At 41.6% G+C, this 14,388-nt stretch overlaps 1 protein-coding gene across 4 annotated transcripts in view; it reads left to right on the plus strand.

Moving 5' to 3' along the window:
* The first annotated feature begins 10,404 nt into the window (after positions 1-10,404).
* unc5cb (unc-5 netrin receptor Cb) overlaps positions 10,405-14,388 on the plus strand; it is a 144,801-nt gene continuing 140,817 nt past the window's right edge. For all 4 annotated transcript variants that reach the window (XM_053853758.1, XM_053853759.1, XM_053853760.1 and 1 more), the window contains exon 1: positions 10,405-10,859. In XM_053853758.1, the coding sequence (XP_053709733.1) occupies positions 10,757-10,859 (103 nt within the window). In that variant the 5' untranslated portion in view covers positions 10,405-10,756. The remainder of the gene's footprint in view (positions 10,860-14,388) is intronic.

Below are 14,388 nucleotides of genomic sequence, written 5' to 3' on the forward strand. Positions count from 1 at the left end.
AATTATTCTCTCTCTCTCTGTCTGCGTCCCATAACTGAGAATGACAGTGACATACATTAGTGGCCAGGGCCTGCTCTGCACTGCTGGTTGCATACGGTGTGCGTCTTTGGCTTGAGGAAGAAGAATATACAGTCGTCCACTGTGTGCATCCGGAAGAAGGATATCCCCAAAGGTGACTTAATTTATAGCGGTGATTAATTTCCTATTCCATTTTCATTCAGTGATGTTTATCTTTAAAATTAGAAATAAGCCTGGGCATGTTTGTGTGTGGGGGGGTGCGTGGTGCCATGGAAATGAGCGGTGGGCTTGTAGGAACTGCATTACTTTGCCCATGTGTTCTCATCAGTCTGCCTGCTTATGTGTTTGTTTGTCAACTTGGCAATCTGTCTGCCTGTCTGTCGTCTTCCTAATTGATCAACAGCCTGACAGGAGAGATACAGGCCCTTTGAGCAATCCGTGGAAATATAGGACGTCTGTCATGTGCAAAAATTAGAATCCCATCCCCGAACACAGCAGCAGCAACTCCACTTCTGCCAAATCGGTGGCTCTGTGGTCTTTCAGCATCCATTTTTAGCATTTTTATTATCATTAAAATCATGTCATATTTTACCGTAACAATTCCAACAAGACAGGTACTGTAGCCAATTTTAAGTCAGTATCAGCAACATTTTGTGAATAGATGCATAAACCCAATACTGAACATTTGTCCCACTTCTTTGTGTGTGTTTCCCAACTGCCAGGGTCGAGGGACTCGCACAAACCCGACAATCAAATGCATTCAAACCTCCTGTACGTCATTTCATTTCTTTCAACTGTGGGGGGAATAAAGGGGCGTCAATTGGGCACCGACCGAATTTTGGCTGTAGGGGAAAATGTAAATCTTTTGAAATTGAATTTTTGGAATGAATCCCATGAGTCATGAGTCAATTTCTATCAACTATTACATTTTTAAATAGATATAAATTGACTGCAAATGAGAATTAGGACAACAGAATTCATTTCTACATGTACTTTCCCTTGCCATGTAGCATCTCTCAGCCCCCCAGATGAGACGAACATTTTTATTCAGCTAAGTAACATATGATTAAAAATTAAAAAAGGAAGCACTCAAAAACCTGGATTTGGAGGGAGGAGGACTAGGTATTGAAGGCGGTAACTCGGTATTGAGGGAAATTGATCAGTTTTATTTCGGAACACGTTGGATTGTTGATTGGTTGTTGAAAAACACAGTCAATGATCTTGTTATTAAGTTTGACAATACGACCTGGCTTACGGTAAGTAAAAAGCATTGACGCACAACAGACATACGTGAACTGGCAACCTTGGGGATCAAAACTATGTGTTCTGTTGCACTTGTGTGAAGTCAGGAGATTTGAAGGTCCTACAAGTGTTGGCAGCACTACTTGCCATAACTTACCTTTGTCTGAATTGACGCCTTTGGGAGGAATCCGGAGTATACAGAGGATATCCACGCAAGCATGGGAAGGACTTTATACTAGGATTACACAGACAAACTTCAAGCTTTAACACTTACTGTCAGGCTACAACACTATCCACTGTGCTGCCTCTCCAAAGCAGCCCAGATTCCATCTGTTCTGCCATGAAGTGACACATTTGACTCGATAATTTTCTAATTTCAGTGTTATGCTCAGATTGTAATTGTAAAGGCATCCTTCTTCCACCAGCCTCATTTGTCAAACGCAATGCCTGCAGGTCAAATCCAGCCATCTATGTGGGTTAATGCGACTCGCAAGAGTTTGGAAGTCATCTCACTCATCGGCTGAATTACTGTCAAACCATATAGCACACTGATATCTTGGCCTATGAAATGGTGGTCATTTGGATGATGGTGTTTAACACTTAGTAGCAATTGATCTTCCTTCCTGGGTGAGACTGAGACGTGAATTGCAATTCTGTTTAAGTGCAATTTTGAGTGTGTGTTGGTGAAAGATGGATGGAGGAGAAAATATAATCCAAGAATGGATGTCAGGTTCAAAGATGAGCAGACATTGCCGCTCAGAGGCCATCCTGCTGTGTGAGTCCTTTGGGTGTTTATTTATTTTTTTCTTGGCTAGTCCACTTGATAATTCCAAGACTAAGTGTCCACCAGAATTAAGTCTCCATCCAGTTTGGCCCAGTAGCTCTATTCCACATCTCCAACAGATGACAAAGCCTTTCACTCATTTGTAAAGCACTGTGTTGTGCTGGAATTATTATTCCCAGAGAGAACAACTGGAGCAGACTTGATTTCCTTCTGTTGTGTTTTTAAGATGTGAACCTGATAATACAAGTCATTTTATAAAATTTCATAAAACAATATGGTGTGTGTGTTCCAACGTTCCCGCTCAGGAACAAACTGGGGAGGTCACCTCCATCATCATCATTAGAGTCATACGCTTCCATTAGTGGAGCTGAAACATAGAGGCAAAGTCAGTTAAGATTCAGGCAGAGCAGCACTTAGTCGAGCATCTCTCCCTGATGAATGTTCCTGGTTCTCCAGAAGGATAGCGGTAATTTACATCACCGCGGAGCTAATGGTTGGCTTTTTAATAATTTGATCACTCTGTGGCCAACAGTGCCATATTGAATTGATTATTTTACATTTCTATTCATTTCCTATGTAGTTTATGTTTCGGTGAAAACCACAACTGCCTCGTCATCATACACGTACATGTAGACGTTGTTGTAGAAGTGATAGCTGTGCTGCAGAGACTTTTATTTAAATGACTTCTTGTGTTCACTCACTCCAGACACTTTCTGTTTCTCAGACATGGCTGCCCTCCTGGGGTCGCCATGCATTACGGTGTCAGGTTTCCTGAGAGAAACATCCATCTAGCTGCAATCCTGTGAAACAAAATGCATCATTCTGTACCAATGTGTGCATGTGAGGCTGTGTGGAAAAGGGCAGTCTGGTGGAGGGGGTGGAAGGTCCATTTACACCTGGGTTTCCTGTCACATAGAAGCTTTCCTCTGCTCTCCTCTGACAACATCTCCGAAGACTGACATGGGGTTGACATTCAGCAATGTTTTATCCTTTCCTTCGCAAACAAAACATCTGATGCCAGTCATGTTATTTGTTTACTCTTCAGCTGTTCTCTGTAGCTAAGGGCTGACAGTGAATTAGCTAATGTCCGTCACACACAACATTATAGTTTAACAAATGTTCATATGACGATGCATGGGAGAGGGCAGAAGAGTGAGAGTGATCAAATGGAGATGAGAAGAACTTCTGCATCAGCCAGCAATACCGTGAAATAAACCCTCTTTATTGTTGCCATTTGTGCCTGCTGGGCCCAAGTCCGCATCCCCCCTGCTGTGCAGAGATTTTATCAGTACTCACTCTGGCCAGCCTGGGGCAGTATGTGTCTCAACTGTCACCTGTGACAGCAGCCCTGTTGTTCGATGAAAACTATTCACCATCAAGCACACTGGTGCGGCCGAAGGCCTCAGCGTCATAGTGTCGGTTGCTGGCTGGTTTTCTTCCCAAATTCAGACAGACCATAATCACGTGGACTGTTTCCGCAAACATGTACCGTATTTTCTGGACTATATCACACTGGAATATTAGCCGCACCCACGAAATTTAAGAAGGAAAATAGATCTTTTTCAGACATAAGCATCACCGGTCCATAAGCCACGGGTCCAGTGTTGCTGTCTTGTGCTGCATAAATGCATGAGGGTCACTTCTATCCATCCTTTGGTTCTAGTTTTGAAAAGGGGGTCCAGCATCAAGACTGATAAATGAAACAATCTTGGCAATGTTCTGAACTTGAATAATGAACTCCACACATCTTATTTACATTAAAAGTTGACAAAATGCGTTTTTTTTCACCCTCCAGTAGATCGTCTCTGTTCGCAGAGCTTTGGACACGCGGGCAAAAACAGTGCAATTTGAGCGCTTTGGAGGTAAATGAAATGCCCATGAGGTCATCGATTTCATGTGACCACGCTCAGTATTTTTGCCAGCATGACGTTCTTTAGACTGTAAAAATGAGGGATGCTCCGAGAGACAGGGAAAGCACTCAGGGGAAGCAGCTGTCTTCAACCTCTTTCATGAAAGTTCCCACTCTGGCAAAAGTTTCAGATTCAGGTGGACTAAGAACGCTACATTTGACACACACAAAACAGCAGTGGATTCGATCGCGGTTGATTACCGTCTTAAAGCGACACCTGAGAAAGGCTGGTCATCTGGCTGGGTGAAATGAATGACCATTTCTCGGGCAATATGCTTAATGTTCCGAATGTTACGCTCAGATCGGCGCGTATCTCCGAGTAACCATTGCTTCCAGCACATTCATGAGCACGGAAAACTCTCTGTGCTCCATCAAGTGCAGGTGTTTTAAACATTGTATTCAATTTGTGGCGTTGACGTCTTTTAACGTGCATGTGCTGCAGGCTGCACACTTTACATGACAGACTGAAAAAAACCTCACAGTAGACATGCCGTTGTCAAGCGAGTGGCGAGTCACGTTGGAGGGTGGGAGGAGCAGACGCATCACAAACCGTGGGCGGTGCTTCATCAGAGTGCTGGATGTCATGTGATCGGATATTGTCATCGGCAATGACAGGCAGTGATGGCATTCACAGATCACACCAAGATCAGCCGTTCGATTGGTGCGCTTGCCGGAGAAATCTGCGACATGAAAACCCTACTCTCCAGGTGTACTGAAGTCCAGGGCTGAAGCCCGATTGTTTTGTCCACAGCAGGTTTTTGATCCAATACTGACCCTGTAGTGTGAAATGCCCCCTACTGGCCCAAGTCTGAGGGCAGCATCAGGTTCCCCATTGTTATAACTCTAGGTCTACAAAGGGCATATATGATTGGCGTGAATTTGTTGTACAGTGAGTGTAATGTTTCAGTTCCAACTCAGTCGATCGTAGTGTTTAAACAATAGCAGCTGAGAGAACTGAATGAGTTTTAAAACGTGTAAACATGTAAAGACCTCTCTGACTATGGAATATGAAGTTCAAATTTCTCGTAGCAGGACTAATCTAGATAATCCATTGAGTAACTCAATTAAACCTTCATGCAATTGCTCTTGAGTAAGATTTGGCTCGGTGGGGCGAATCAGTTGCTCGGCGATGCAGTTGTTGAACAACTGAACTAATGAAGCTGTGATAACAATATATATGTAGTGTGTGCAGACCAGGGTGTGCATTAAATGTCCGAAAGATTCATTGAATTCTCCATAAAAAACAAATGCGATGACATCATCCAGATGTGATGCAAGATATAACTTATATTTACTTAAGTATAATATATGCTTATTAAAAAAATCTCAGCGTATTAAGAAAAAATAAGACAAATTCTCACACAGCAAACTGGTGGCTGGTTGGCTGGTGAAAGGAACCAACACATTCTGTGGTTCGTACTCCTGTGATGGGGTGACTGGAATGTCTGTTTTGCTCTGTCATCGTGACTTGGATCTTGCTAGTTTCTTACCCAGCAAAATAAAAGGAGGAAAGCAAAACTTTTTTCAAGGTTCCACAAATGGATGACAGCTCAGTACAGTCGTGCTGGTCAATGGCACACCAGAGAAATCTCACATCATTTAACCTTGACTTGGATGGTTGACAGAAGAGAGGTGCGTTCCACACCAGTCAGCAGAGGACAGAAAATAAAAATGAGGCTAGATCAGTGAGGAGCCGAAAATAAAGCCCAATCATAGAAAATCCGCTCGGTGATGGGGTCAAATGGACCTGTGCAGCAGGAGAGGATTCGATTTCTCGTGTGCAATGGAGCCGCGGCCTCTGTTTTCTATATTGTGCACTTTGTATACCAGCACGCCAAACCAAGCAAGTTTAGGATCATGTGGAATATGTTGATATCAGCATGAGCGGGTGGGAGCGCTGTGAAACTGCCGAACCCATGCTTTCTTTCCTTTCTCCTCACCAGCGAATAAGCGTAGAAATAAGTGTGCTGGGCTGGAGTTATCGTTTTCATCTTTGTGAGCCCAGACAAGAACAATTTCCTGCGTCTCCCTGAAATTGAAAAGCCAGCAAGATGACAGCTTAAATTAGATTCATATTTTTTAAAATGATCACATTTCATTATCCTGTGGAGATAGTGTCAGGCTCATATTTCAGATTAATCACAGAGTGTCTGTGGCATTGCTTAGACATCTGTCACGCGTATTTGCTCATCAGCCTTTTATCAGAGCGGCTGAAGCAAATTCCGCCCCGCGAGGCATAAGTTGTGTGACTGTTTGTGCCTCGGCATGATGTTGTGTGTTAGGCTGAGGTCATTATTGATCAGGCTTCGTGACACACCATTATTTCTAAATTACAATTAGAGTGGCAGAAACAAGGGAGTCTCAGTCTGTGTAAATTATGGCTTCCTGGTGCTGTATCTGCACTAAATTGATGTGGATTAATGTTCTCATGATAAACACTGGTGTGGTGAAAACAATCTCTTAGTTTAGCTTAGCTTTGACTGGTGTGTCTCTGAAATGATCACACACACACACACACACACACACACACACACATATATATATATATATAATATATATATATATATATATATATATATACAGAATTATTGATGAATTAATCTCAATTATTTGCAGTTTAATGGTGTAAGAATATTTGCCACAAGACGCTACATTTTTCAATTTGAATGAATTTGGTATATGACTGAATCAAATGATGGAGCCATACGTACATTTAAACAACAAAATATTGTTTATTTTGCATCAGTTTGACAACAACACAATAAATCAGGATGGTGGCTATATTCAAGTTTTTATATCACCTTATTTAAACTGAAGCTCTTTTCATGTCTTGAAAATATTTGTATAAGAATTTCAATGTTATAAGAAGAAGTCCATTCAGAGTAGTGAACCAAAGCAAACAGAAGCTTTTGTTTGCTTTTGTTCAGGGATTCCTCCATGTTTGTTGTTGTTATCATCCTCATTTTTACTCTTTCTTTTTTTTTTACATTAAAAAAAACCTTTTTTTTTCATCTTACCGCCACAGTCTCCACCACCTTAACTTACCTTGAATGTCCTCCTTGGTCTCCCCTATCCTCTTCATCACCTCCTTTATCGCATCCATGTACCTCAATAATCTTCTTTTCCTAACATCTTTGTCAACTGAAACATGTTCCCTGTTTCGCCTCTCCATGTGTAATCCATCATGAATCATGTCCTTCCTAGACACTTGCAATGAAAGACATGCTCATCTCTGTTTCTTCTAACTCTTCATCATATCTTGTTGGAGTAATCCAGTTGGTCATTTTCTTTAACCATTACCATCTTTGTACTCAATATATAAGGTTCAAGACGGATAAAAACGATAACCACTTTACAGCGATGTGCGTCAACCACTAGGCCACTGACCAGTTGCATGTAAATGAGCTCTAAAATTTAAACATGGAAAACAACTTTTCTCTGGACATTGAAGTTCAGTGACAATCCATACCAGCAATAATACTACTTTTCAACTGGCTTGAGCTAAATCGTCTGTGCAAGTTCCTGTGGGAAGGGAAATGGTGATTGCGCTTTTGGGGCATTACCGCATATGGCTGTGATTGCAGGTTGTCGAGCTGTGTTTTCAGCAGGTTGTGTGTCCAGTGTTATTGAGACTTGTGTTTTGCCGCCGTGCAGGGTGAGAGGCGTTGAAGCGATTAAAGGCAACCAATTTTTTTTTTTTTTTGCAACACTGGTGGGATCTCTACACCTCTCCTAATCTCCGTCCTTTATTCTGCGGTGTGGTCCTAAAAAATCTATTGTACTTCTGTTCTCTGCAAATTCATCACCCGTCCTACCACTCTCTCAATTAGGAAAAAAACAATACATCACAAAAAAAAACCTTTTTGCAAAATGAATGGCTTCATGAAATAATAAGGTGACTTGGTAGATGACTGTGAACCAAAAATACAAAAATAAATCTCCCCAAGTTCACAACTCTACTTGTTCTCTGGCTGCAGGGACGTGTGATGCAGTCAAATAAATGGATCATTTAAACGTCTGCACCCACCTAGTGGCGCAAGTGTGTACCCTTGGCAACACCCTCTACACAGTTGTTGTAGTGGCTTTTGCAGATGCGTTTGATGCACAGTTTTTATGGAGGTTTGTGGGAAACGCGTCTTAATTTCATAAATGGAAATGTGACACAGACGTACAGTGAAAAATGACACCACTTGTAAATGTTACTTTTTTAACTCCACTTTTAATGTCAAATTATATCAACATAAAATACATGGCTAGATTAGGCAGATTTAATTGTTTAATTGTTTCGAGCAAAATTCAAATTGATGATAGGTTCAACATCAACAGCTTTGTTTCAGTGCTCAGTGATAACGTGTTATTTTAATTTTGCATCGTGTGGGTCCTGGAGTTGGAATTAACTATGGGTCAGGATTGAGTTGGTTTGAATCACATGACAATTCATTACAGTAATAAAGGGATTCAAATGAGGAACATTCAATGGTTTGCACGGCAGCGCCCAAACTCGATTGAAAAAAAAAAAAAGTGATTGTACATGAAGTGTCTGAACTGGTCTCTGCTTCCTGTGAAAACAGTTTCTCCAGAAACACACTGTTGTTTTTTTTTTTAACTCCTCCAATCGTCTATTCACATAAAAACAGGAGCAAAGTGAATGCACCACTGATGCACTTTAGATGTTTTCATTATTAGATTCCACAAAAGAACGCTGCCGAACTATAATCCCTGACTTTGCAACTTTTTATTGAGGTATTGTCGACCTGGCCGCGTGCTGCTTCTGCGCGTGTGCTCCATTGTACTTATATTTGATCAAAATGGCAAGCAGACCTGCCCTCTCCTCACTGGAATCCGTGCCACTCCATTAGTGAGGCCAAAATATAGACGTTGAATCAGTAAAGATTCATGCAGAGGAGCACTTACTCTAGCGTATCTCACTTGAGCTATTCTGATAAATGACAGGAAACTCTGTAAGTGGTTGCACCATGAAAGAGCATGTGCTACATTCATGATGCTTCAGTTAATTTACTTTCCTGTGGGTCAATGATGGGTTTTCAGACACACAGTCAAGTGTCGCGTGGAGCCAGCGGCAGCGCATTGACTTTTAAAAATGAATTCCAGCTCACACTTTCTGCATAGAAAAACCATAGGACACCAAAATGTTTCCCCACAGTTGCTATGGAACTATTTTTTGCTAGCAAATACAGAGGTGGTGGATTTGGCAGCAGATTTTAATGAGGAAACTTGGGAAAAGTTTCAAAGGTGAAAATCAAATTATAAGAAACACAAATGTTTTGAATTGTATCACTGCATGACTGCTCTCTTATGTAAATTGTATGGCAGAGCACAGTGTTTTTCAACCTTTTTCAAGCCACGGCACCTCGGCCAAAGCGCAAAAAGTCCTATGGAAAATCTCTTTTAGTTGTAGCTGTTTACAATTGGCTAATTTATTTTATTATTTATTTATTTTCAATAACTGGTTGGTTTTTATCATAATATTTTTGAATTATTTTAATCTATCTTGGGGAACTTCCAGATAAATATTTAACAGTATTTGCCTCGGCTTCGTAACAACGGTTCTGCTCTCTTCACATTTTGGTGTGCATTTGTTTGATTCTGCATTTAGTTTTTAGTCAACCTTTAAACCACAAAGCAAACTTTGAAGGTCCACGAGTGTCAACAAAGTTTTGAAGTGAGACAAGAAACACTCCAACATTCTGTCGTGAAGGTTTGTGGTTAAATTACAGAGGCACATCAGAATTGAAAACAACTCAGTTGCACATTTGACTTTGCTGTGACTGTGTGTGGGAAAAGGAGCACCATGTGCTGCTCAGCTGTGAGAGATGGACAGGTAGACGAATCAGCATAGATCTATGCTGTATAGAAAGAATGTGACTGAATCTACGTAAGCACCTCACTATGGTAGAAGGTCAAAAGGTTCAAATTATTCACAATTTAATTCCATCACATCGCCCACCTCTATCTCCGGAAGGTGAAGGTGGATCACTTCTCACAGTCTCTCACAGCACACTCGGTTGAAGGACTCTGACAAAGCAACTTTCCCATTGGATATATTGAAGCTGTATCTGTCTTCTGACTCATGGTCCACATTTCTTTCACATCAAACATGTCGCATTGAACACCTGTTTGGACAGTGGTCCGTCAGCAAGATCAACTCCATTTTCAGTCAATCGGGTTCATCAATATCAACAGTTCATCCTGTAATGATCCAGTATTGTCTATGGATCACAAATGGAATAAATGAAAACAAAAAATCTCAGATGAAACAGGACTCTCTGCATATTTACTTGACCCCTCACTGGTTTGTTCAGGTGTTGATCAGGCTTGAATACCTCCGTTCCCCGCCTCGATCCAGTCCGTATTTTGCAGCGGTCACGGCGAGGAGCAAGGTGGCTGCAGAGGCGGCTCCTTCTCCTGGATGCAGCCGGCAGAGGAGCGCGGAGCTCGGCGCTCTCACACATACTCGCACATCTCACTCACCCTCTGGACCAAGGTGCGACTCACTCGGACTCTCCGCGGGACTTTTGATGCGGCGACACAGCGGACTATGAATTTACAAGCAAGACGTCGACCCATATCTGTAGACGAGTGTTGTGGAGAAAACGGATTTTAACGCAACATCCTGAAAAAAGGGAGCGCGCGCGGCTTCTCTTCATCCACCAACTGTGTACCAACACCATTCTGGATACAACTGCTGCTCGCTGTCACGGGACTGACTTTCTGAAGTGGGGACTTTTGTATCTGGGGGTGAATTGTTGAGAGACTTGTGTCAGAGCGGAGTTGGTCTGTTCATGATGGGCGCGCTACCTGGCAGAGGAGGTGGAAGAGAACGGGGGTCCGAGTCGCTGACCTGGCTTGTCATTGTGCTTCTGGCGGAATTTGGAGTCGCTCAAGGTAAAAGAAAAACTTTTTTCCTCTTAACTTTGAAATAAATACATTTGAAGTGAAAAAAATAAACTTTGCAAACTGGTAGAAAGTCACATCATTATTGACGCTTCAATCGATATAGTGAAATTCTCGTTTTTGTTTTAAAAAAATATATATTTCAATCAGCCGCGAAAGTACAGTAAAAATATTGACATTCCCCAAAGTGTGACGTTTAGTTCAACTGACAAAATTAGTAATTAAATTCAAAATCACCGTAGAAGTTTCTTCTTCCCCACCTCTTCCTTTTTTCTCTTTCTTTTTCTTCCTCTGATAATAATAATAATAATCATAACAATAATTCAGTTGAATACCAAAACAAAGTAAATGCTCAAAGTTATTTGACAAAAGCAGAAAGAAAGCGGATTATGCACAGATAAAAAAACTATTGAATTCACTTTTTCATTTATAAGAAAAGCATTATTGAACATGCCTTTCATTGTTGATTTATTCGTTTTAAAGAATACATTTGTTTTCCTGTGTTTATTCGTAATTACTTTCCGAATCTAGAAATATCAGTCAACATCTTACAAAAGGCATTTTGTCATGTGATGAAAAATGTTCCTTTTCGTCACACTTTAGGTGGTCTGAATGATGACATTAAAAACATAGATTTATGTGTTCAGTGTCAAACTAATGCATTGAACTTGAAGTACTGTTTAGCTGAAATGTCGTATATAGTTTCCATGAATTGATGAAAATCTGAAGTAGACGACAGCTCCTCAGAAAGCAGTCGCTGTAGCTGATGATGGATGCTTGTAAAGTCCAGTGAAGCCATTAAAGCCATTACTTGTGTGACCTTTGCTCTGAAGTGTGGTATTTACGAGGACTTGGTAATCTGTATTTTCCTTTCAAACTCACCAGTGAAATTTGGTTTTGTCAACATCCAACCACCATCGCTTCACATCCTTCACCATTGTCAACCCCTGCGTGCTGTTATTGCCACGACATGAAGCTGTCAAACAAAATGTTGCTCGGCTTGACCTACATTGGGACCTGTGGTTTTCTGCCACCATGATAAGACATAGGTGCATTCTTTTTCATCCCGATTGTTGAATATATGTTTAATGCCAGTCACATACTTCATGTGACGTACTGTGACTCATATTGTTTGTCCTGGCACATATTTTCTTCAGGGATGAGGGGTCTAGCAGCAACCTTATCTATCTGCCCCAGACCTCCAGCGCCCTCTTACATAGTTAATGAGCAAAAGAGGCACAGAAGGAATGAAAAACGCTCCAGTTTCTGAAGGGCAGGCTGAGATGACATAATACCCAACCCTTAGCCCCAGAGAGCCCCGTGTCATTGACTGAATAGGAATAGGAACAAGGTCCTTCTCTGTCCATTAAGAAGTCAATACACCAGGAGAACATTGTTTGAGACTAATTAATGGGCCTTGCTATTTTTGGGCACTAATGAGCTTGACTCATTTGCAAATCGCTGGAGAGTCACTTCTTCAATGTAAAACTACTGGTGATTAAAGTGACTGGCGGCTGCGGGCATGACGCCTCCTCTGCTCTGGAGCACTTCATATGAAGATGTGCTGTCTTTAAGTTGTGTCATTTTTCAAGACAGATAGTTGCTCATTTACTGGCTGAGACAGATGAAAAGCCAGAGAGGGAAGCTATCATCTCTGTGGCAGGACTCCGCTGCTTCTGCTTCTGGTTTGCTGCAGAATCACTGACTCAATCCGTGATTATGACCTGTACATGTTGAGATAGGGTCAGGTTGACATCCTGATGCAGTAAACCAAATCATATAGGCTTTGACAACGGTCACCGTTCCAGGATAAAAAAGAAATAAATGAAAAAAAGTGACAAAATATAAACGTATAATATTGATGATTTGATTCATTGGGTTTCTATGGAAGTGCTCGTAGATATTTTGAGGGTTGTTTAGCTGAAAATATACTTGATCCAAAGTGTCCATTTATTGGTGAAGTATCTTCGTAAGAGCCTCATGAGAGGGTGACAAGAGGCTCGCAACGTTCTTTATGAGAATGATGACACCTTCCTGGTCATTGGTGCTGGTGGCAGTGGCGAGGCGATGACGCCATTTCGCTCTTGGACTATGTGTTTTATTCATATAAATCTGTTCAAGTGTACCTTAGTGTATTTATTTTTTTGGAAAGCTGCATCATTGCCTTCCAAAGCCAGTGTTGTGCTTTTGTTTGGCCAACTATTTAACAGGCTGTCAAGACTGCAGCTTCTGAAGCAAAGAAAGGCGTAGTGAATGTTGATGCTAGTGAAGAGTCTGTCTGGACTAAATGAATTCATGGAAGTCTTCTGGTTGTGATGTAGAAAGGTACCTGGCTTGTAACAGCCTGTTGTTGGGTAGTTATTAAACATTGCTGGGCTAAAATGCCATATGCTAAAACAGTTCTTATTGTTTTTGTTTCAGATTTGAAAAGTGTATTTAGTCATATTAGAGTACAACATACACAAGGAGACACACTCTCTATCATGTGGGAATGAGGGAAAGTAAACCATTTGGCGATCTAATGAGTCGAGTATTAGAATTTATTATCCATGAAACTGACTAAGCAGTTAAATTAGCTGAAAGTAGCAGTTACAGAGCGGAGATATTAAATATGATACAAAGGAAGGGCACAGAAGAGGGCTTGAGATGAATATCTCTGCTCGCTCTCAGAACTTCAGATTTAAAAGTTCTGCATGTTAAATGAATCAGATTTTTTTCCCGCCGTGTCCTGCAGATTTATTATTGCGGAATATCTCAACATCGATGCTCATACAGAGGAGCACTGTGTGGTAAAGGATGCTTGGCATAAATCCTGGACCCTGGCCTTTCTGGGATTGGTTCAGCTTTTCCACAATGCCGTTCTTATGCCTCTCTTTGAAAATTTGCCCGCTGGGGTTTGTTTATGGACGGAAAAGTTAAAGATCTGTGATGTATTAGGTTTCTAAAATATTGCACACAGTTTGCTACTTTCCGCTCATGACACCCCTTCTGACCGCTCCAGCAAGGCAGGTAAAAGTGAATGTTATTGCTATCGCTATTATTCTAACAGGCTTCCTCGTGGCCCGACGGCCGGCTCCTCGGGGGACGCTGCGTTACAACCCAAGCGGCGGTTCCATAAACACGCTGTGTTTGCACAATGAGCACATTGTGCAGAAGGAGAAGTATACATTTCCTCCTATGTTGCCACTTTACAAGACCACCGAATCTTTCGACATCTTTCCATCAGGCAATTTTCTATAATTGGAGATATTAAGATTCACTAACACGCTGCTCCCCTAACACGGCTGAAGGAAAATGGGAACGTAAACAGTATACGGTTCAGGTCTGAGGGGCGTCGCAGGGTCAGGGGTACAGGCAGCTTTGCAGGCGGCGAGTCAGACCCCGTGTGGCAGCCAGTGATAATTGCTGTGAAAAGTGCTGCTGAGTTTGCCTGGTACTCATGTCATTCTTCAAGACTGTCGATCGCACCAGGAGGAGTTTGGCTTTGTAATCATCTGCTTTGCTGCTCAATACAAACATG

Source organism: Synchiropus splendidus, chromosome 1 (assembly GCF_027744825.2).
Source record: "Synchiropus splendidus isolate RoL2022-P1 chromosome 1, RoL_Sspl_1.0, whole genome shotgun sequence".
NCBI classification, from domain to species: domain Eukaryota; kingdom Metazoa; phylum Chordata; class Actinopteri; order Syngnathiformes; family Callionymidae; genus Synchiropus; species Synchiropus splendidus.